This window comes from Nannospalax galili, unplaced genomic scaffold (assembly GCF_000622305.1).
Source record: "Nannospalax galili isolate Female #2095 unplaced genomic scaffold, S.galili_v1.0 scaffold915, whole genome shotgun sequence".
NCBI classification, from domain to species: domain Eukaryota; kingdom Metazoa; phylum Chordata; class Mammalia; order Rodentia; family Spalacidae; genus Nannospalax; species Nannospalax galili.
In genome coordinates, this window is record NW_008336255.1 from 740,617 (window position 1) to 765,508 (window position 24,892).

The following is a 24,892-nucleotide window of genomic DNA, read 5'->3' on the forward strand; positions in this document are numbered from 1 at the left end:
TGACATGTCCTTGTTCCTGGCACGAGGGAGCCACTCTGGGTGAACAGAGGGCAAGCTGTGGGCCTTGCGACAACTGCCAGCATTTCAAGAACACTCTACTCAATCACTTGGCTCTCCATGTCTGCATGTCCCCTGGCCTCAAGTATTCCCTGAGTAGGTTTGGAAAAACACACACTCTCTCAGGCTCCTGGGACCATTGTGTAAGTTCCCAGCTTAGCTCTCAAAGCAACCCAGATGGGTTTTCACAATTGCTCAGCACACTGACTTTGCTGCTGGGCCATAGATGAAAACTGAGGGGTTCCATGTCAATACAGCTGCTATCGGCAGTCAACTTCCGCCTCTCTGGAGGTGCTTGGTGGAGGACAGAGCAATGTCACAAAGGCAAAAGAAGCATGATGCAGGTGTCCTGTTTAGGACCCTCCCCGAGGAGATTTAGGCTAGTAATGGTTGCTGGGGGAGGGGGAGTCATATTCTTTAGTGGTATAGCCACTGGTACAATGCCCTTGCCCAAGAGAATAACCCCACACCCATGCTCATGAAGGCAACCCTAATTAAATGCAGTGGTTCACAAATAAATAAAAAGACATGAGCATAGGAGGGCTCTTGTTGAGAAGGGGTTTGGTGGGAGAGGAAAGGGGATAAGAAGGGATGGGAGGGTATGGCCAAGGTACATTATATGTAAGAAACTGTAGTGGGGGAGAGCTTACCCAAAGCCATCAATTCTGTGCCTGTCATCGCCTGCAACACTCTAACTATGTGATAGTGGATGAGCTGAGTAACTGCTTCATCCAAACTTCTTTGCCTGTAATATTAGTCTCAGAAGGATCTTAGGCAGAAAAAAATGAAACACTGTGTGGTGGTTTGAATGAGAATGTCCCCTGTACGTTCCAAGTATTTGGACACTTAGTCCCCAGTTTGGGGAAGAGTCATGGAGCCTTTAGGAGGTGTGGCCATGCTGGAGGAAGCATGTCACTGAGGGGTGGGCTTTGGAAGTTCTTAAGCTTTGCTGGATTTCCAGTCTCTGCTTCCTGTGCCTGCTTGAAATTGTGGTGGCTCGGCTTTCTGCTCTGGCCACCTCTGCCACCATGCTTCCCCGCCATTACCATGCCTCCCTGCCATTATGGACTCTAACCCTGTGAACTGTCAGCTCAAATAAACTCTTCCTTCTATCAGCTGCCTTGGTCCTGGTGTCTTATCACAGCAACAGAAAAGTAACTAATGCTGCATCAGAAAATAGCCAGTGGAGACTGCAATAGTGTTAGCTGAACTAGAATCTTAATTCATCTCCTCTCCAGAAACAAGCCACACACACTTCACAAGGTTTCATTCCCTTTCTTTCTCCATCGGGACTTGAGTGACTGGAGAGTTCAAGTTCAGGGCAGGAAGAACATTTCATCAGGAAATGGGGCTGTCCCCCATGTGCCCATGACATTTAGGAATGCAGATCTCCCCTAAAAGGCTGCACACTGAAATCTTTCAATGAGGCTGGGTGTGCAGATGGATAGCAAAGGTCACTTACTTCCATACGGGGAGCCCGTGGGTGAGCCGTTCAGAAATCCCGGGGATCCTGGCACACCCAGGTTGGCCATGGGGACATTGCTGTAGCCATTCATGCTGTTACTGGAGGTGCTGTAATTAGACTGCTGCGGCGTAGAGCTGGAGGAATACCCCCTCGGGGAGATGCTGCTTGTGTTGCGGATGTATCCTTGACAATGAAGAAACAGGCCAGGTAAATAAAGCAGTACGCACAACTGGCCACATGTGGTTGGTGTTCATCCACATGGGTCCTAGACCGTAATGTCACCACCACCAAGCAATAGTGGGAAGTGGCAGTTTATTTGCAGTTTTTATTTTCAATTGACGTGTAATGATTGTTCATCCCCATAGCACAGTGAGATATTTTTGATACATACAATATGTGATGATCAGATTAGACGAAATATTTATTGCTTCAAACGTTTATCATTTCCTGGTAGTGGAAACATTCAAAACCTTGAGCTCTACCTATTTGGAAACACATGATAAACTATTGTGAATTAGTATCACCTGACTATACTCTAGAATGCTGGAACTTATCCTCTTTTTCAAAAAAAAATATTTTATTTATGGGCTGGAGAGATGGCTCAGTAGTTAACAGCACATAAAATAAATTTAAAAAAAAAATTATTTATTATTTTAATTTATGTGTATGAGTGTATTGCCTGCACGTATGTAAAGTGCATCTGTGTTTTGCAATGCCCACAGAGGTCAGAAGAGGGTGTTGGATCCCCTGGAATTGGAGTTACAGATGGTTGTTAGCTGCCATGGTGGCTCCTGGGAACCAAACCCCAGTCTTCTGCAAAAACAGGCAGTGCTCTTAACCACTGAGGCATCTCTCCAGCCCAGAACTTAATCTTCTTATCTAACGGGATTTTGGTACCTCATAACCAAGCCCTCAGCTTCTTCTGCCTCTTTTGTTCACCCCTATTTGACACAGGCCACACCCTGATACCCACCTCCCTCTTCCTTTTATTTCATTTTATATTGTTTTGTTTTAGTTTAGTTTATATTTTACTTTGAGGCAGGGCCTCACTATGTTTCTGAGGCTGGCTTAGAACTTGCTAAGTAACCCTGGAAGTCTCAGTCCTCCTGCTTCCCAAGTGCTGGGATTATAGGTGTGCCCTACCCTGCCCAGCTTTCCACATCTCTAACTCACTCAAGCATGAAGCTGTGTGAGAGCATCTCCCAAGCTACACGTCATTGGACTCCAGAGTTCTGTAAGCTATTAATTGCTCTTTGAGAAAAGCAGCATTCAGTGGCCAAGTAAAGCTGGGTAGACGCTATGCACCATAGTAGCCATTTCTTAAAGATTTGTAAATAACAGGCCTGAGGAATAAATATCCTGATCTAAGCTTGCCAATTTAGTATTTCACAGACTTAACACACCATAGCATCTTTTCTGGGGGTGGAAACAGGCATCCTAGCAACATTTTGGAGGCCATTTGCATTCTATTGAACAGTTTTGGAAATGTTACTGCAAAGTTGTCACCATTTTCCACTTGGGGTTGGAGATCATTTTCTATCAGAAAGCATTACTGAGGGGCACATTGAACCACACTGACCCAGGATCTGAGGCATCAGCACCTGAGTGTGGGCACTTAGGTCACGAGCAGGAGGAGGGATGAGGAGTCTCCTCATGTTTCTAAAAGCTGGTCACAGAGTCAGCATCATTACATCTGTTCTACAATAAGCCTGGGGGATGCCTGTCTCTAAAACTAATTAGAGCTAGGTCTACAGCTCAGTGGTAGAGCATTTGCCTAGCATGGGCAAGGCCCTGAATCCAAGCTCCAGCTCTGATATACATATATACATACTATGCTTGATACACCTGGGTAGAAGGAGCCTGAGTTGGGGAATTGCCTCCATTGGACTGGCCTGTGGCCCTGTCTTTGAGGTATTTTCTTGACTTTTTGTAATGTGAGAGGGCCCACCCCTCTGTGGGTGGTGCCAACCCCTGAGCGGGTTGTTCTGTGTTGTATAAATAAATAGGTTGAGCATGGGCCAAGAGAACAAGCCAGTAAGTAGTGTTCCTCCATGGCCTGTACTCCAGCTCCTGTCTCCAGGTTCCTGTCCTGAGTTCCTGCCTTGGGCTCCCTCAGTGATGAACTGTGACCCAGGAGATGTGAGCCAAATAAACCCTTTCCTCCCTGGTCAGAGTGTTTTGTCACAGCTATTGAAAAGAACCAACCTAGAGCACACACACACACACACACACACACACACACACACAACACACACGCACACAGGAGCTAGAGTCTCATGTATGGATATGTATACATATTACATGTAATGTATATATACATTAGTAATGTATACATACACATATATAAAAATTCTGAGCATAGTGGTTTATGTCTATAATCCAGGTACTTGAGAAACTGAGGCAGGAGGATCAACACAAGTTTAAATTCGCCTGGGCTACATAATGAGTTTGAGGCCAGCATGGACTATTAGCTTGTCCCCGCTTCATTCAACCAACCAAATAAACCAATAAACAAGCATAAAATTAAAAAACAATCTAAATAATATCATCAAACATCAAAAGGAAAAAAAAATACTCTGTCTATGGGTCAATGTCTTTTTTAAAAAAAAAGTAGTATATGGGGCTAGAGAGATGGCTCAGCAGAAAGGGCATGGGCTGCCCTTACGGAAGACTTGGATTTGAATCCCAACACCCACATGGCGGCTAACAAACCACCCATAATTCCAGTTCCAGGGGATCCGATGTCCTCTTCTGACTTCCATGGACACTACACAACATGCAGGCAAAACACTCATACACATAAAATAAAAATAAATAAATAAAATTTCAAAAATAAATAAATGAGCGATATGCTCTACCTACTCTTTGTAAGAAGACCTGACTCTGGGAAAAATAATGAGGAATTCTCTTCCAGTGGATGAATAAAATTATAAATAAAAGTACCTTGAAGTTAAGACATTATTTGGAAAATTTCCTCTTTTCAAAAAAAATTATTATTTATAAGAGCTAATTCTTTTAATAATAAAATCAACCTCAGGGAAAAAAAATCTTTATGCAGTATACCCATATGAAGTACAGTACAACGAACTAAATAAGTTGCCATAAATACATATAAATATAAATACAAGAAAACACATAATGGAAGTTACCAAGTAAAACTTAGTTTACCAAGTAAAACTAAGCCATTACTCTTGGTTACCAAGAAGGAAGTTTGTATGGAATGGATGATGCTGGTGGCCATCAGATCGTTCTGTTGTTCAATCTGATTATCACAATACCAACAGTAGAAAATTTATTCAATTAGTAGCTGTAACCCTTATTTCTATACCCTTTGTAATTTATAAGTCAACTTATCATAAAGGTTATGAGATACCTTAATATTTCTAGCCAAAGGAATTCTTCCTGGTACCCAGAGAGCTCAGAATCTAACAATATATAACCTGTAACATTGAAATAACTGATGGTGGGGCTTATCTAGGGGCATGCTCTGTTGGATGGTTTATGGCAGGCCCTCTAACTCCTCCTACTCTAGCTGGGGTGGTTTTTTGAATGGGAGGAGCACTATTTGAATTTTGACTCTCAGGCAAGTCAGTACCTTGGTTATTTCCTTGTGTGGACTCTGAGATGCTGACCCCGAGCTGGCTGCCATAAGAGTTGATGCCCATCATGCCACTGTGAGCTGGGGAGCTGGAGAGAGCTGGAATCTGGCTGGGGTTTCTGGGGACACTGTACAGAGCTTCAGCAATATCTGCAGCACGCTTCAAAATGATGTCCTATGGAAGGCACATCAGAGTGAGCACTGTTTCCAGAATCAAGAGTCAGACTCAGTAGAGTGTAAGATGCATGTATCTAACCTGGTTATTGTGGGGTGTGCCGTAGAGGGCTTCCACTAGGTCTGCAGCTCTTTTCAACAGCATTTCCTAGAAAAGAAAGGATGGAATAGAGTACAAAGATTAAACCCCAAACAGCGAACTTGAGAAAATTAGATATGAAAATGAGACATCCACACATTATACCCAAATGAAAATAATAAGCCAAGAAGTCTGACATTAGGTTTGACAAATAGAATATAATCATATATGCAAATCCTACAAACATAGCTATAGAAATTCACCACTCTACAATAGCCCCATAATGGTTTATGCTACTCAAAAAAAATTAAAATTAAAAAACCCCACCAAATTGAGGGGGAAGTTGCTTAACATTGATAACATAATGGATATTGTATTGAAAATTATTTGGACCACTGTATTTAAAAATCCTGGTATTCTTAATCAAATATTCTTATTGTGATTGATGGCCCTGAGTTTAGCTGTCTGCCAAGAAGTAGTCCAGAAAATGGAAATTATCTTGGCGATGTTTTCTGCAAAATTTTATTCTAATAAAGATGAATTCTTTCAATAATACTTCCCCTTGTTCACTTTAACCAGAAAGAATCAGCAATCGCTAATCCCTCTCCTCTCATTCTGTCTTCTCCACCTCCTGTTTTTTACAGCCTTTTAAATTGCTATTAACCTACTTTCCAGATATCATCTAATTTAATGGGGGGGGGGGGCTGGGGATTTTCCAGGAGGAAAATAAAGGTGTGTTGTAGAAGTAACTGGTACTTGAACTTGATTCACAGTACAGAATAAATAACATCATTTTATAAGTTGCAAGTCTGACAGACAAATATAAATGTACAAAAAATTGAATAATTTCTTTTTGGTCCAATGGCAACTAATAAATTGATCTATTTTTAAATAAAGAAAGTTTAGCATCATGGGCCATGTTTAAGGTAAAAATTTTCATAAGCTAGTTCATTCACAAGTGACACAATTTGTGAAAGTTTTGTATAGAGATATTTTATCATCATTAAATTATTGTGAACACAGTGGGGTTTCCATGAATGCTTGAGTACAGATTGATGAGCCTCAGAAGTTAGGGGTAAATAGAATTATAATAAAACACAATGGAGTGAAAACTTACATTTTTAAGTAATTACACAAATATTTATTTTCATAAAGTTGGTGATGTTTTATAAGCTGACTATTCTTGTAGTGTATGTTTTACAGGACCAAACTTTCAGATTTCATATTTCCTCAGAAATTAAACATAATACATTTCATAGTTAGTGGAAATTTTATGTGCATTTTGTATCGAAAGCATAACCAGTTTCAAGACTTAATTAATTTTAATGGGACTCAAATGACTAGATTTGTCTAAATTTGCTGAGTTTCTACAAAAAGGTATTCACATGCCAATTTCAGCTTGTTTTACCTTAGCTAATCTCTCAGGGTCTCCTGGGTGCCTCGGGATGACTTTCTGCAGTCTCTGGAAACCATAGTCAATGGTGGGCTCATTTAAGGCTGAAAGACAAAAATCTCTTCTTTGAGTATGCATCTGGGCCACAAAAAAATTCTATTAAGCCTTTCAAAGGTATTGGAAAGATTCTGATATTTTCTAAGACTCAACACATTATCACACAATCAGTTAGGGGTTTTCCTGTTGGCATTGGTTAATTCACACATAAATTTGGAATTTGTAGTTACCATATTTTCCCACTAAAATAACAACTCAAAGTCTCAGGAACACTGCATTTATGCCATTTCTGTCTTAAGTACAAATCTTTGCAATCCCCTGTTACTCTAAAGTTATCAAAATATTACACAAGTATATCCCAATTTCTTTCCTTCATTTCTTCCTTCCTTTTCCTTCCCTTTCTTTTCCTCCCTCCCTCCCTCCCACTTTCTATTTCCTTCTTCTTTTTTCCTTCCTTCCTCCCTCACTCCCTCCCTCCCTCCCTCCTTCCTTCCTTCCCTTCCCCTTCTCCTTCCCCTCCACCCCTCTTCCTTCTTTCTTTCAAGGTGCTAAGGATTCAACAGAGGGCCTTGAACATGCCAGACAAACACTCTACTACTGAGCCACACTCCTAGCCCAACCGTGTCCCAATTTCTTATGAAGACAGTAATGACTTTATTATCTTTCTCTCCTTCCTGCTCTTTCCCCAAGTATATCTTTTCATCTGTTTATGTTTTCTACTTATTCTTCTAACTACCCTTTGTTCACAATCATTTTCTTAAATATTTACATTCATATATGATCTTGTTCTTGTGAACTATACATTCCCAGTTTGCAATTTTACTTAGCTGCCCGTACTTTCCTAGAATGTCAGACTTTCCCCACAAGACTGAGAAGCCCAGGGGAGCAGCATGCATTTTATCACCTACTGTGTTCTCATGGCTGATGACAGAACCTGGCACTTAGTAGTCATTTAATGTCAGTGATTTCAAAAATGAGTTAGTGAGTGAGCAAATGACATACTTTAGCATTTTTACTATTTAAAAAATATTGTATTTATTATTTTTATGTGTATGAGTGTATTGCCTGCATGTGTAAAACTGCAGCTGTGTTGTGCAATGCTCACGGAGGTCAGAAGAGGGTGTCAGATCCCCTGGAACTGGAGTTATTGGATGGTTGTTAGCCACCTTGTGGGTGTTAGGAATTGAACCCAGATCCTCTGCAAGAGCAGCCAGTGCTCTTAACCACTGAGCCATCCCTCCATCCCTATTTCTACTATTTTAGAGTTTTGCAGAAATTAATCCTTTTCTTCCTTCTTTCCTTTATTTTAGAAATTTATTGCTTAAACTTTATGGTTTTAAAACTAATACATGACCAAAGTAAAGAAAAATATATAAAAATATAAAATAACAATCATCTGTACTCCTGTTAAGCAACATTAAACACAGTGTGCATTTGTTTAAAACTTCCTCTCTCCATATATATTTTATAAACATCTGTCACTATTATGCTGTCAAAACAACACATTTTCTTAATAAATTATAAACAATTTCAAGATACAGAAAAGAATAAAATCACTCATAAACCCACCACTTAAGAGGTGACCAGACTTAGACCCCCAAAACTATACAGGCTATTGCCATTGCTCATTACCACCAGAGCTTGACATTAAGATCCTGATGCTGAAGACGCCACAGGCTTTGGTCAAAGAGACTGACCAGTAAGTTTCCTCCCTGCTGGCTAGCTTTCATAGTGACAGAAGGTGCTACATAGGCTCCTGGGGGTAGAGTCATTAACAGTCTTACCCAGCTGTGAGCCATGTGAACTGTAATAAAGCCCGTGGGTGCAATGGTGACAGGTTATGGGAAGATCCACTTCTGGGTTGTATTTAAGGCCCTTTCCACGAGAGGAAACACATGCCTGGGTACTGTAAATCTCGCCAAGAACCCATGATTGGGGAGCTCACAGGCCCCAGGAGTAAACCTATTATGATTATTCTGATAAACGGACATAGTGTCATACTGCCCATTAAATTCATGTTTCTCTACTCATAGATGAGGGCAGCTCTCAGACCTCATCAGAGATGTTTCTTTGTGCTTATCATAGAAACTCACAACTGATAAAAGGACAGCGTAAACGCATCTATGGAGCCCTCAGCCACAAATGGGACATTGGTATCACCGCCACCCCAAGGTTCAGGAACCATCATGGAGAGACTGGAGAGACTGTAAGAACCCAGAGCTGTGAGAGGGCCATACTGAAACAGTATCTTCCAGTCATCCTAGGACAGCTGCATCATGAACTCACAGCAGCTGTGGATACTTGTACAACACCTTCACAAGATCAAGCAAATCATTATTCTGTCATGGAGTGGGAAGGGGTTCGTGAACCCCCACTTCAAACTGAAGATCAGTTGGTGGCTTCTAAGAGAGGGAGAATTAGTTATTTTTAAGGGTTTGTATGACTCCTAGTAGGTCCACCATGCTCTAGTGGATGGCCCCACACCCAGGAGCATGTGGGCAACACAAACCAAACTAGATGGGTTATTACAAAAAATAAGACATGAAGTTGGGAGAGGAGGGGAGGTGGGGGTGGATCCTGGAGGAGTAAAGGGGAGGAGTGGACAGTGATTATGAGCAAAATACATTGTAAGAAATTCTCAAAATCCAATAGAAATATTATGTATTTTTAAAGTTATACCAAGAGGATAGGATGAAGTATTTTCACTTTCTATTTTCTTCTCTTTGTACAAACTGAACATTTGTACAATAAAATTGTGCTACTGCTATTATAAAGAAAATGATTCCCCAGGCTGGAGAGGTGGCTCAGCGGTTAAGAGCACTGACTGTTCTTGCAGAGGACCCGGGTTCAATTCCCAGCACCCACATGGCGGCTAACAACTGTCCTAACTCAGTTCCAGGGGATCCGACAGCCTCTTCTGACTTCTGTAGGCATTGAATGACATAAGTACACTTACATACATGCAGGCAATACAATCATACACATAAAAATAATAATAAAATATTTTTAATGATGAAAATATTTTCATGGGGTGGGGAAGAGATGAACAGGGCTAACATCTTTGTTTATACTATTCTAGATTTAAACACACACATTCTTTACATTATTTCAAGACATGCTACATAGCCTACTTTTTATCTATTTCACAATACTGTGTATTTCACAAACTTTCCCTCAGGTTATTAAATATTCTTATTTTAAGTTCTTGCATATTTTTCCCCTGACATATTCTATAATTTATTTAAATGAGTTCCCAATTTGGGTATTTAATGTGATCCTAATTTCTCACTATTATAAAAATCAAAGCAATAATTATCATTTACGCATAACTTTAATTATTTCAATCAGAAAATGCCAAGAATTAGAATTACTGGACCAAAAAATTATGCTTTATATTTAAGGTTTTTCTCATACACTGCCAAATCACTCCTCAGAAGAATATGTGAATTTATAATCCCTCTAGCAATGCATATAGTTATTCAACTTATAATTCTTTATTGGTGAGATTGAAGATTTTTTTCTTGTGGTTGCCATCATTTTAATTTCTATTTTCTGTAAAGTACTTGATATTTTCTTTTTTCTTTTCCAATAGATATTAATATTTTTTAACTTGTAAGAATCTTTTTGTTGCTTGAATGTGAAATGTCCTCCTCAGATTCATGTGTTTGGCTACCTAGTACCCTGCTGGTGGCGCCGTTTGGGGAGGTTGTAGAACCTTGGGATGTGAGATCTAGCAGATGTGGGTCACTGAGGAAGGACTTGAAGGTGACCTCCACGTCTGGCTTCAGCCCATGCTCTCTGCTTCCTGCCTGCTGTCACAGTGTGATCCGTGGTCTTACACTCCCACTAACACAGGACATGTCATGTCTTCCCCACCATGGCGGACTTCCATCCCTAAAACCTTGAGCCAAAATAAATTCTTTCTCCTTCACGTGCCTTCTGACATGTATTTTGTCAAAGTGACAAAGTAATTAACATAATTATATTAAGAATGTGGTTTTTTGTGTGTATATGTATGGTGTATGTGCATGTGTGCATGTGTGTGGGTGGGTACATGCACATACATATGCATGTGGAAGCCAGAGTCAATGCTAGATATCTTCCTCCACTATCACGCTCCACTTTATCTGTTGAGACAGGATCTCACTAACCCATAGATCACTGACTGACAAGACTAGCCAACCAGCCAACGCCACCTCCCGAGCACAAGGATTTCAGGCAGATGCTAGCATGCCCAACTTTGTACATGGTGCTGGGTGTCTGACTCAGGTCCTTACAGTAAGCACTTGGCTGACTGAGCTATCTCCCCAGCCCAGACAATGTCTCTTGACAGTCCAAAGGAACACTAGTAAAATACCCCCTCCCTTTTTTGAGGTTACTATTACATTTACACAAAACCAAGATGAACTCTTTTCAATATCATGGCTTTTTTTCTAGAAAAAATTTCCTCCTCAAGAGTTTAAATGCTTTTTAATAGATTTGATATAGGATTTGTTTACAATTTCTAGTCTTCTACTCACTGTTCGGCCTCCACTTTTTGTTATAATTTTTGAAGTAGTCATATTTCTAAGTTTCTACTTTATTGTGTTCCATGAAGAATATCTTCAAGTGTCTAGGTACTAAACTGTTTATTCTAGTTAGTTTATTCTAACTAATTGCCTTGAATTTTAGGATGGCGGCAATTTAGTATTTGAGTTTTATATGAATTAATACACATTAGTCTTATCTGTGTTCCATGGTGAATACTTTGATATCTTATTTAGTAAATCTTGTGTCTGTCTGTGTGTGAGAGAGGTATTGTGTGTGTGTGTGTGTGTGTGTGTGTGTGTGTGTGTGTGTACTACTGGGAACTGAACCTAGCCCTCACACATGCTAGGCAAGTACTCTACCAATGACCTATGTCCACAGACTCATAATATTTAGCATATGTTACCCATGTTTGTGACTATGGATTAGCATTTCCACGGTCTTCACATATTTCTTTCTTTTTTTATTATTTTTATTTTATGTGTAAGAGTGTATTGCCTGCATGTATATAAGTGCACCCATGTCGTGCAATGCCCACGAGGTCAGAAAAGGGCATTGGATCCTCTAGAACTGGAGTTACCGATGGATGTTAGCTCCATGTGGGTGCTGGGAATCAAACCTAGGTCCTCTAAAGGAGCAGCCAACGCTCTTGACTGCTGAGCCATCTCCCATTCCCTGTCCTCATATATTTTGAATTCTTTTTTTTTCCAGAATAATTTCAAGTCTATGTTCCACATAGCCTCAAGAACAATCCTGTATAATGTACGTGATGGTTAATCTTGATTGTGAACTTGAATTACCTAGGAGATACACCTCTGGGTGTGTCTATGAAGGTGTTTCCAGAAAGGTTTAATTGAAGAGAGAAGACCCCCTCCCCGAATGTGGGCAGCATTATTCCATGGACTGGGGTTCCAGGCTGAATAAAAAGGGAGCTGAGCACCAGCACACAACTCCTCTTCCTGACTGTGGATGCAATGTGAGCAGCTGCCTCACACTCCTGCCACTGTGTCTTCCCTGCGGTGATGGACTGCAACCTCAAACAGTGAGCCACAACAAACTCTTCCTTCCTTGAGTTGCCTTTGCCAGATATTTTGGTACCACAATGAGAAAAGTGACTAACACACCACATTTCTTTATATCTATGTTTTCCTGACAGTACCCTCCAACACAGTTCTGGGTGGGAAGTGGGTGAAAAACTGGCACTCAGGTCACTCTCTTACCCAGAACACATGGTAAACAGCTGTATGTGTAACTGCAATCATTCTGTAAACTCTTTTTCTACTTGACATTGTAACGTCAGAAGACTGTCAATGGCTGGAACACACAATGACGACAGCTGCTATTACCACCTTTAGAATACACTGAGGGATCCTACGATGTGGGCATTCGGCAAAGCCCTCTCCACACATTAACTCTTTAACCCTCACTGCTACCTTATGGCATGGGCTTTGTCCCTATGTTGAATGCAGTTCCAGCTGGCAAGATGGGGTCTATATCCAGATTCTCTTACCACAAAACCTAAGCCCTTAACCCTTTCTGAGGTGGAAGGGTGGGCATACCTCCCACTGCCCTCCGTGCCTTCCTCCCCAGCAGCAAACCAGGAGTGTGTAGGCTACCTGGGGGCCACTTCTCAGTCACTGACAATGGAAGTGGCACCATTTGGTATCAACCAGTAAACACAACAGCTGTCTGGCAGTGCAGGACAAACAGACCTGCAATAAAGTCTTCAAAACCAGACCCTTCTTTGTCTTGTGTGAGCAGTGTACTGCCTTGTTACTCAAGGTGCTGATTATCTTATATGAAGAAAACTGAAAATTATAGACACAGGCATGCTCACAGTATGCTGAGGGAATACCCCCATGCAAGATGGCTGACCAGTCCCCTCTCCACTCCTGTCTGCCCTTCCTTTCCATCAGCAGAGTATTCACTCCCGGCGGCAAGTGCACACTGTCTCTCAGAAAAGCACTGTGGTACTCCACGACGGGCCCCTCCACTAACTCTTCTCTCTGAGTCTTTCTGCTGCTCATGGAGGAAGCTGGGCTCTTTGATCAGCACTCATGACAGTTTCCCTTGAATAGACTTTATCACACCTTTGCTTCTATTGTTTGCCCCTAGCAGACTGAAAACCACCAGCACATAAGTGCCCTTCTGAAGTATCGTCCGCCCCCTCCCTCCCCTCCATAGCCACTAATGCCCAACTTAGAAAGATCAAAGTATTTTGATCATGGCGAGTAAGACAGTCATGATTTAAACCAAGCAACTAGATTAGGTGCAATTGTCTAGTTTTCAACCTCAATGTGTTTGGTGGGTCCCTGGTGGATGTCACTGGCATGTGCTATGAGATGGAACATGTTGCAGGCTAAAGAAACAAAATAGAGTGCCTTACACTGCTGTTGTCTGTGTGGACAGCAAACTCTCTCTCTCTCTCTCTCTCTCTCTCTCTCTCTCTCTCTCTCTTTTCACACATACACAAAGAGAGGGAGAGAGAGAGAGTTTCATTTAGCTCATTTAATCAAGTGCACACTTGCAATAGAAATCACAAAATCAAAGGCACTCAGGTTTCTCCACTTCAGCCTTGCCATACATCAAGGCTGAGCCTGACAACTTCTACTTGGTTCCAAACTGACTTTCTAACCAGCCAGCTAGGTCTGCACGCTCTAGAATCAGCTCCGCTTTGAATCCTTGAGGCTCAGCCCCTGCCCCCTTCACGTTCCCTCTCCCCACCTCCTTGGGTGTTCTCTGGCTTTGGGGCTCTGAGGTGAGCCAAGCGAACCTCAATTAACTAATGAGGTGCCCAGGACCAGCACCAAGACGCTCTCACAGGACCAAGCAGGTCATTAACCGCCATCATCCGTGTAAATTTACAACCTCCCCTAACACATGGAGGGTGGGGTGCTGTGAAATTCTGCCAACCCTCTGGCTGACAGGGACAAAAAGAACTGTAGGCAGGACAAAAATAGAGTGAATGAAAAATACGCTTCAATCTATAGCTTCTGTTTATCTATGTCTTTCTTTAGTAATATAACATTAAGGTAAAAGGTCATATCCCCACTGAAATATAATTTATATTTACCTTTTATTAAATAATTACAGCATAGCATGAAGTTAAATATTACAGAAGCTAATCAAGGGAGAATTCAATAGAGGAGACTCCGATGTGAGAATTCCATCTTTGCTATACATAGACCATCTTAATCCTCCACTGGGAGACATTCGGGTTTGCTTAAGGAGTTTAATAATACACATTTCAACTGCCACAGAATCTAAATCCTATTTGGATCAACCTTGAAAAACTTTCATCAATACCTTGAGATTCATAATATTTCTCCTGAGAGCCTGGATCTTAAGTGTCATTTCTTATTTTGATTGTGAATATAATATACGAGGTTCCTTACATATCTCGGGTCCAACAAAGAGATATAAACTCTAAGAAATGTGTGAAAGCGTTTCTTTTTTAAGTAAATGGGATTTAACCAAAAATATCTACTTGGGAACCAGTCATTTAACATATAAAAAGCTGGCTAGTTCTCAATGCTAATTTTCCCTAAGGATTGATGAGATACATAAATTCTGTATGATTTTTTTTCCAGGCCTTCAGAGGAGGTACAAGGACCAGATAAGAATTGTCCTGGCTTAGGCTCCTGCTCTTGTGCCCCTACAATACAATAGCGCTGGCTAGCATGGAAAAAGAGCAGTTTGCTAGTGCTCTGGTCAGACCTCATCAATAGAACATTAACTATATAAGAAGTCATTGGTGGGGCTGGAGAGGTGGCTCAGTGTATGGGATGCTTTCTGCTCGTGTAGAGGACTGAGTTCGCGTCCCAGCACCCACATAAGGCAGTTCACAATCGTCTGTAACGCGTTTCAGGGATTCTGACACCTGCTCTGACTTCTGTAGGCATTTGCACACATGTGGCATATACTCACAAAGGCACACAGACCTACACATAAATAAATAGGACTGGGGCTCGATTCCCAGCACCCACATGGCAGCTACGAACCGTCCTTGGCTCCAGTTCCAGGGGAATCTGAAGCCCTCTTCTGACCTCCGTGGCATTGCATGACATGGGTCCACTCACATACATGCAGGCAATACACTCATACACATAAAATAAAAATAATAAATAAAATATTAAAAATAAATAAAATAAATAAATAAATCTTTTTAAAACAGAAGTCATTTGTGCCCTGACCTCTAGGAATGTAAATCATGAAAATGTGTGATGGGAATTTTCTGTGATGTGACTGTTCTTGTTAGAGGAATCTGAGAAGAAAAAGGTGCTGGATGAGGCGGGTGGTCTCAGTGGTCAGTTGGTCTGCCACTCTGGGTAGCTGGTGAGTCACAGAACCGGCCTGGGCTGCACTTCGCAGTAACTCCTCACTTAGATCCTAGGTCAAGTGGAGCCTGTGAGTTTCCATCAAGAGGCCGACAGAAGCAGCAATTCTGCATTCAGCTGTGTGTCTATGAAACATCTGTAGACAATGATCTCCCCATGGATCAGATGCTCACAGCCCCCAGAATCAGAAGACCCCCCACCTTCCCAGTTCTAAATCTCAACTTCCTTCAAGAAAAAATAACTGAAAGGACCCTTGTTCTTTGTTAACAAAAAAAAAACAAAGCTAAAGAAAGCTAGAATCAATGTAATGTGGCTCGAGATAAATGCCAGATGGGAAATGGGCTTGGCACATACAGGAGACGATACATCCGGCATCTCTGCCTGTGGCTTCAGTCCCACAGAGTGGCCCTCTGCTTACAGGGCAGGAAGCAGGGAGAACAGCCTGACTTTCTGAGGACTTTAGAGGTCCCAGGACAAGGTCCTGTCCCATCAAATGACACGTCTGCCCTTCCTGTTACAGCCGTGTCTTCGCTGTCATTGAGCCCACCTTTCCATCTGTGCCATTTAGGGCCTTCCCTCTCCTCTCCTCTTGCTCCCAGACCCTTAGCCAGTACCTACCTCCTGCCCTCCTAATAAGTCGGAACAATCCAAGGTTATATAGGTTGAGGAGCCTTATCGGAAATGCTTGGAGCTCAAAGTACTTCAGATTTTGGATTTAGGGGTGGTTTCAAAATATTTGCATAATCATAATGAGACATCTTGGGGATGAGACCTATGTGTAACATGAAATTCATTTATGTTTCAGGTTTACCTTATACATGTAACTCAAAGGTGCTTTTACATTATATTTTTAAGATACCTGCGCTTTGACCAGGACCTGTAGTGTGAGATGTCAAGTGTGGAAATTCTCACTTATAACATGTTCATGCTGAAAAAGTTTTGGATTTTTGAAGCACTTCCAATTTCAGATACTTGGATTAAGGATGCTCAAGCTGTGGCAAGTCAGTGCACTAACACTCCTGAGGTAAGGCTTTTCATAGCATCTGACAGCACAGTAGAGATTCAGCTGGCCCTATCATGGACTGCCTTAGAGCTCAACAGTGACAACGACACCACCTTCACCCTGTCACTTGGCCAGTAGGGGCTCTGGTAGGTATCTCTGCAGACATGTGGTTGGACTGACTTTCCTCTAAGAACCCTTACAAGCCCTTGCATCTTATGATTCTAAGGCTCTTGATCATGTGGAGCAATGGCATTCTTCTTTGAGAAGCGGGGATGGGTGAGGCTGAAGTCATGGACTATTGAGTTATGCTGCTCTTAACCTTGGGGACTCACTGAAATCTCTCCTCACATTCATTTGTTTCCATGTAGCCAATGTGTAGCATGACCAATTAAAAAAAATAAAAGGAATAAAGACAATACAGGAACACATTATTCAGAGGAGGCACCTGCCTTTGTAGACATAAGGAAAAGAACACGAGGGGAACCAGAGCTGCACAAGCGGAAGATTAGACTGAAGCCTCTGATATTTAATTTCAAATGAAATATTAATTTAATATTTAATTATGCTTTGGTTTTGAGAGAAACTGCAGTCACAAGACAGATTGTTTGAAGAAGGGCGTAATATACACGGTTAAAGAGACAACTGTAAAAATTAAAGATAAATTTCAAGGGTAAACCTAAATGCCACCAAGCAGCAGTTATAAAAGCACGCCTGCTCGGCAGTGTGCACTTAGAATATTATGGCTGAGAGCTCCAGTCCATTAAGAAGCTGGGCAGCCTCTGGTGAAGTGCTATTCCCTACTCTGGGGCTGGCTGGGGGGACATTACTCTTCAGACTCAGCTAAAGACATATTTGCCTTTCACAAGAGTTGGGAATACAGGCAACTTTGTAAAAGTGCAATCTACCAGGAGGGCTGTTGATCTGACCTGTTTCCAGTTTGAACAGAAATCCATTGTACTCAGGCCTGTTTTTGATGTCTGAATTGGATATTTTTAACTAAGAATCAGATCCGTTTCTTCGATGGTATTTTTTTACCCCATGATAATGCTACGTGGGGAAAAAAGAAATATAAAATGGATGAGCTATTAACATTTGAAATTCACTTTGCACATCTGTGCTGTGCCTCTTTATGGAGGGAGGACCCATACCTCTCGCAGAGCCTTGGGAAGCAGGCTGTCTTGGTTATGATGGAGAGGTAGAGCTATGCAGGGCTGCCCGTTTCTCCCTGACTGCTGCCTCTTCCCGGTGAGGCACTTTTTCACAAACAATGAACAGTGGTATTTAATCAACACTTTGGGCTTCTGCTAAGGTTAAAGGACAAGCGCTTGGAGGAGGAGGTGAGTGTACGGGAATTCTTGAGCTTTCCGGTGTGTCTGCATTAGCCAGGCTGTCACTGGCACTTCGAATTCTACCACACACCTTGCTGAGCACCTGTGAACACCCAGGGCCGGCTGGGACCATCAGTTGGTCCCTTCTGCTCCTTCTGCTAACCTATGACCCCCTACACCTGCTTCCAGCTAACCCATCTGCCAAGGCCAGGTTCTCAGAACTGCCTTACCTTCCCTGTCTCTTGAACAACCTCAACTTCTAATCTGGACAGAGAAATTAAAGTCACGATGCATCAGGTCTTTCAGCTAGAACCCACATTTTATAGAAAAGAAGACTCCCAAGAAGGTCACCACTGGTCAAAGAGCAAGGGAGGAAGTCATCCAGACCCATCATAGCGATGAGGTATCCTCCTGCCAAATGCTCCCCACAGTGAATCTGCTCGTGTTTCATATCTACACGCATAATTACCTTGTGTGTGCAGATGACTTTATCTTCTCTATAAGTACAGAGGTCTCACTCGTTTGGGGGTATGTGCCCCTGTGTGCAGATACATGTGCCCATGTGTGTGTGCACATCAAGTCCAGAGGTAGGTGTCAGTCTCTTCCTCGATTGCTCCCCCTTGTTTTTTGAGATAATGTCTCTCACCAAACATGGAGCTCAGCTAGAATGGCTGGTGGGCCAGCTCCAGGGAGCCTCCTGTCTCCGTCTGTTCAGCATGGGGATTAGGAGATCTCTCCCACACCCTCATTTCTCTTTAGGTCAGAAAAACGATGCGAGGAATGGCTACAGGACTTTCTGAAAAGCTGGGATGAGGGCCAGCAGGACAGCTCAGCAGGTAAAGGCACATGTCACACAAGCCTAGCAACTTGAGCTTGATGCCTGAAACCCATGTAAAAGTGGAAGAAGAAAACAGACTCCACAAAGTTGTCATATGACCTCTACATGTACACCATGGTACACAAGTACCTGCACTCATACACACAAATAATAATAATAAATAATAATAATAATTTTTAAAGTTTGGGTGAAAGTCTCTGCCTCTTAACTTGATCACTGCGTCTGCTACCCAACAGCAACCATCCAGGCTGCCTTCTGTCCCAGGTTCAGATTCTGCTGTGCTGGGAAACAGAACAGGTTAACAGTTAAGGGCTGAGCTTTGAAGTTAGACAGATTAGAGGGAAACTTCTTGGTGACCAGAGGCAGGTGACTTAATTTGTCTGTGCAACAGGATTCTCACCTATGAAGCTGAGGTACTAATAAGACTGTCATCATGGGGAGAGGTGGTGATTATTAGAGGTTCATAAGAAGAGTGTAGTCCATGAGTTCAACAGATGACAGGACAGCTGTAATTACTAAATTACTAACACTATTTTTTTTTCTTACTAGTTCTGTCTCATGATGGAATTTATTGGAGGCTTAACTTGCAATCACGTGCGAGGTAGGAGCTGGGGAAGATGGCTCAGTGGGTAAAGTGCTTGCTATGCAAGCATGAGGACCTGGGTTTGGATCCCCAGCACCCATGTAAAAAGCCAGACATGATGGCCCATACTTGTAATCCTTGCACTGGGATGGGGGTGGGGGTATAGAAGTAGGAGGATCCAGAGGCTTGTCTAGCCAAAGCAATAAGCTCCCGGTTCAGTGAGAGACCCTGTCTCAAGAAAATAAGTTGGAAAAGTGATTAAGATACCCCAGCATCAACCTAAGGCCTCCAATGAACCCTCATGAGTAAGAGCACCCAGATATCTCCCCACACACATGTATAGCCTAGACTCTGCAAAAAAAAAAAAAAATGGCAAAAACCTAAAAAGTGCTGCTCATCTATCCTCAGGCCTCAGCTGCCTGTTGCCAGCTCATACATGCTGCTCCACACTAGATTCTTTGAGTGTACAAGACTACAGTCAGAGAGATCAGCAGTTCCACCCCAAATGCCCTTCTCTGGACATCTTTTCCTTGTAAACTCACTGCCACTTCAAGTCAAGACAGCTGACAACTCTGCCCAGCCAACCACTGTGGTCCCCCTTGGTACCAGGATCGTTCTTCATCACCAGTCCTCCACAGAAAAGTCTTCAGAAGAACAGAGGAGAGGCGCCTCCCGGCTCAGCCTCAGCTGGCATTCTGCCTCAGGGTTTTACACCAGACAGAGGCAATTGGACTGTTCTGATGAGTTGAGTCCCATATGGTTCTCTCAACCCCAAAGCAACAAGTTGCATGCTAGCAAATTGTGGCTGGAGGAAAATAGACTGGCAAAGTCACATGTGTGAAGAAACCTGTTGTTTTTCCAAGTCCTGGTGGTATTTGTGTTGTCCTTGGCGAAAATGGCAACAAGGGGAGCCGATTATTGCATCTGGCCTAATGATAGCAGGTATGTTCATCCCCATCACGATGGAGAACCCTTGAATCAGCAGCAGCAGCTAGACTGTGGACCACAGATGTGATGGAGGGTGTGCAAAGGATGAAACATTTACTGAAGCCTTCCTTCCTGCCTCCTTTTGAGTCACTGTCTAGAAAATTTCACCTAAGTGTAAACTATGATCATGTCCATGGTCAAATGCCCTCTGGCTCCTAAGCACCTTCTCAATTCTCCAAGTCACAAAGTCTCTGTAATAGCCTCCTGAGCAGAACTAAAGTCTCCTAAATTCATTTCATTGTTTAAAATACTGATACTCAAGTCCTACTGGAAAAAATAAAAGGCATGGTTTGATGTATCTAGAATAGCACATAGTTCTTATGATCAGTCAAAACAGAAAAACGCCTATGGGTAACATACTAATATAATATGCCAGTATAACTACTATGCAAGCTTTATGAGTGGAGAAACTGAGGCTCAGGGGGGTCAGGTGACTTGACAAAAGAACAAGCAGGCGTCACAGCAGTCTCAGGGCTTCCCTGGCTGACCCACTGCATCTCCCGCCCAGAGAGCTCATGCTGTCCTCAACACAGCTTTCTGGGTTTCGAGGTCCTCTTTTGCTCTGAGACCGACATGATTTTTTTTTTTTTTTTTTTGCGTGTTACTACTGGAAGTAAGTATTGTATCTAGACCTCCAGCAGCCATGAACATCATCCCACAGTGAGTCCTAGAGTGGAAGGAGAAGTGGGAGGAGCTCAGAGAAAGCAGCTTATATTCAGTTCCCACTCCAGCCACCGAGGCCAAACCAGCTGGAAATCCAAAAGGCCTTTGTCTGTCTCATTGAAAAAGGCCACACATTTATATACTAACAAGTAAAACCCACAATTGCCTACTTGTATTTTGGTACATCTACTCATTTTTAATATGTGTCAAAAGTGTGCCATATATGCAGACAGGATATCCCTATGTCGCCTAGGCTGGCCTAGAATTTGTGATGCTCCTGCCTCTACTTCCTGGGTGTTGGAATTATAGGCATGTGCCACATGTTTGGCTATAAACTTTTTTTTCAGACTTTTTGAGACAGAGTCTCCCTGTAGTGGCTGTAAACTTTTAAATTATTATTTCTTGGTTTTTTTGTTTTGTTTTTTTGGTTTTTTTTTTTTTTGAGACAAAGTCTGGTTCATGTAACCAAGGCTGGTTTCAAATTTACCATATAGCTAAGGATGGCCTTGAACTCCTGACCCTCCTGTCTTCACCTCCCAAGTACTGAGATTACAGGCATGTACCCCATGTCCATTAGGCTATATATACTTTTTTAAAAATACTTAAATCATGTGTGTCTTTCATGTAATTAAGTTTCCACTGGCAGCAGCATTTTGATTTTTTAGAAGTGTAAAGATGTTCCACTGTTGATTTAATAAATCCCTTACTAGACACCAAGAATTTTTGTTATTGTTTATTTTACTATTATAAACAGACCTCCAATGAACAACCTTGGGCAAATGCAGTAATTTCCTAAGGAGGCATCCTGAGGCCAGAACTACTGGATTGCAGGGCACACAACCTCTGTCTCTCTAACCAGCCATCTTCCTAAGGTGTGTAGTAGAAAGTCCCACCTTCTAGTTTGGGCAACCTGGGTGTTTTGTTTCAAAAAATCTTTGCCAACTTGATATGGGAAAAAAAATCTACATTACTCTTGTTTCTTTTATTTGCATTCATATGCCTATTAACGTGATCGAAATTTTATTATATGCTTGCTGTTTGTCTTCCTTCCTCCCTCCTTCCCTTCCCCTTCTTTCCTTCCTTCCTGCCTTCCTTCCTTCCTTCCTCCCTCCTTTCCTTCCTTCCTTCCTTCCTTCCTTCCTTCCTTCCTCCCCATCACTGTTTTTCTGATAACTTCATGTACTCTTTCTTCTTTGATTTTCAGCCTTGGCCACAAGCACCCTTACCCATTAAGCTAGTACATCAGTCCCATACTTTCTCTCTTTTCCTTCCTTCCTCCCTCCTTCCTTCTTCCTTCCTTCCTCCTTCCTTCCTTCCTCCTCCCTCCCTCCCTCCTTTCCTCCTTCCTCCCTTCCTTCCTTCCTTCCTTCTTTCCAACAGGGTCTTATGTAGCCCAGACAGGCTTCAAACTCATTATGTAACCAAGAATGATTTTGATTTTGAACTCCTAATCCTGCTTGCTAGAGCTACAGGTGTGCAATACCATGCCCAGTCACATTCATCCTGAATTACTTCTGATCATACATGGATCATTCTACCTGGTCTTTGTCTTTTTCTTCTTAATTTGTAAGATACCTAACAATCCCTTCTTTGTTCACAGTGCGTAACACAACAGTTGTCAGTAGGAGCCACACATTTTGTACAACAAATTACTGAATCTACTTATACCTAAGACAGTATGTTCTCCACAGCAAAGATGCCGCCAGGACTGCTTTTAACGACTAGACACTTTGACTTACCAAAGTTTGCTTTTTATATAATTTTTGCTCAATGGTCTCTTTTTTAGTGTCCAGATTAGCAAAGCACTAGATGGTAATCGTTTTTAGATGTATAATCTTTTGAAATGTCTACATTTTATCCAAGAATTATTAATTTGAAGATATTTCAGTTGATGATGTGGAATTAGAAATAAGGCTTTTTAACTAGTTGGCCCAGTATATGTCTGTCTTTTCCTCACTGACTTGAGAAAGATCCTCACCATGCTGACACGCTCGGTGTGTGCAGACACTGTTTATTTTCCAATTTTTCTCCTCTGCTGCCTGACACGTCTATGTGCTCCTGCAAAACCTCATATTCTTTTAATTATTGAAACTTAAAATAGGTTTTAATGTCTAAAAGTGCAAGGTCCTCTCATTTTTCAAAACTGGGGGTGCTATTTTAGCACTTTTCCAGGTGAACTTTGTAAAGTTTCCCCAAAACATTTTGTTGGTATTTTGATTGGCATTGTGTTACATTTATTCATTAATCGACATCTTTACAATATTAAATCTTCCCACCTCTCCACCAGCTGGAAGTATTTTGTCCTCCCTCTGAACTCCCCTAGCACTTTATACCTTTAAAAAAATCACTTTCTAACTCTACCCACCCAATTTTTCAACCCTGAAACCTGAGCATTGTCCCCATCCCTCCCCTCTCCAACCGTCACCCCATCCAATCAATCATCAAGCCCCGTCAGTGCTACCTCCTAAATTTCATCCACTTCTGCCTGTCCCCACCACCGGCACTGTAGGCCAAGCTTCTGTCATTGCTGGCCTGGACCACCACACTGGCCTCCACCTGACCCCTCTGCAGTCTAACCCATTCTGTGCACTACAGCTAGAAAGACCCTGCATATGTGTTCATGTGCATGCACGTGGTGATCAGAGATCAACACCAATGTCTTCTTCAGCTGCTCCCTCTACATTGTTTTTAAACAGTGCCTCTCACTGAACATGGGGCTCACCAATTTAGACTAGACTGGCTGGCCAGTGAGCCTCAGGGATCCTCTTGAATTGCTTTCCAACACCCCCATCACTGGATTTTTTACATGGATTCTGGGCTTCACCTCAGGGCCTCATGTTTGTGTAGCAAGGCTTCACTTACTGAGCCATCTCCCAAGTAACAGAGTTACTTTTGAACAGGCAAATCTGACCAAGTCGACATTTCCCATAGCACATGAAGAAGAGCTGTGAAAATGGTCATGGGTGGAGCTTAGCCTGTACCCTTCTGTCTAGCTTATTACCCAAACTGCCTTAAACACATACCTTCTGTCTTCTTCACAGTGGTGGTCAAATATAAAACTTGCTCTTTTGACACTTTGCATGTACTATTTCCTCTGTTTGGATAATTTTAAGTTCTCCCCAACACCTAGGTATGAGAAGATTCCATTCATCCCAGGATTTGAGAGGCTAAGTCCAGAAGACCTCAAGGTCAGGGCCACTTTGGCCTAAAATAGGTAGACCTTGTTTCAAAAACAAAAAAAAATTCTAAAAATTTTATTTTTCTAACATTTATGCATAGCATCCCACACAAGTGTTTAGTATTTTATCAACTTTACCATTCTTTATGTAAGTCAGAGGCCGTGCTGACAGCAATAACAAGAATAAAGGTAAGAGCCACAATGCATTCTGGGAGTAAGATGCTGCCCCCTTTCCACCCATGCTACTCAGAGTCCTTCCCATGCCAAGGTGTTCTAGGCTTCCCAGTTTTGGAGAACAAGGGTTTAATTTCCAGTGAGCAGGTCAATGTCACACAGTAGCCTGAAATCACTATGGAAAGCCTATCTATGCCATGAAAATTGGAAATACTGCAACCCCACTCTTGTTTGGAATCACCTGGAGAGCCAGTTGTTCAATCTTTACCAGCCCACTCCTGTCTCTGGGCACTGTTACTAAGTTTTTCTGTCATCTCTGTGAAGTGAGCTTCCTATTTTATAAGATAGAAAAGAGAATTCTTCAGCCAGCAAGCCAAGCTGTGAGTCCAGGCATGCCGACTCCACAGCATGTACAGTTCACCTTTAGACTTCAGCACCTTAGAAGATCAGA

The 24,892-nt window shown here is 42.2% G+C and overlaps 1 protein-coding gene across 1 annotated transcript in view; it reads right to left on the reverse strand.

Moving 5' to 3' along the window:
- Ebf2 (EBF transcription factor 2) overlaps positions 1 to 24,892 on the reverse strand; it is a 208,880-nt gene that overhangs the window by 15,556 nt on the left and 168,432 nt on the right. Inside the window, exons 11-14 of the mRNA XM_008830967.1 lie at positions 6,782 to 6,870; positions 5,377 to 5,442; positions 5,118 to 5,295; positions 1,520 to 1,705 (exon numbers count right to left, since the gene is read on the reverse strand). Coding sequence (XP_008829189.1) covers positions 1,520 to 1,705; positions 5,118 to 5,295; positions 5,377 to 5,442; positions 6,782 to 6,870 — 519 coding nt within the window. The remainder of the gene's footprint in view (positions 1 to 1,519; positions 1,706 to 5,117; positions 5,296 to 5,376; positions 5,443 to 6,781; positions 6,871 to 24,892) is intronic.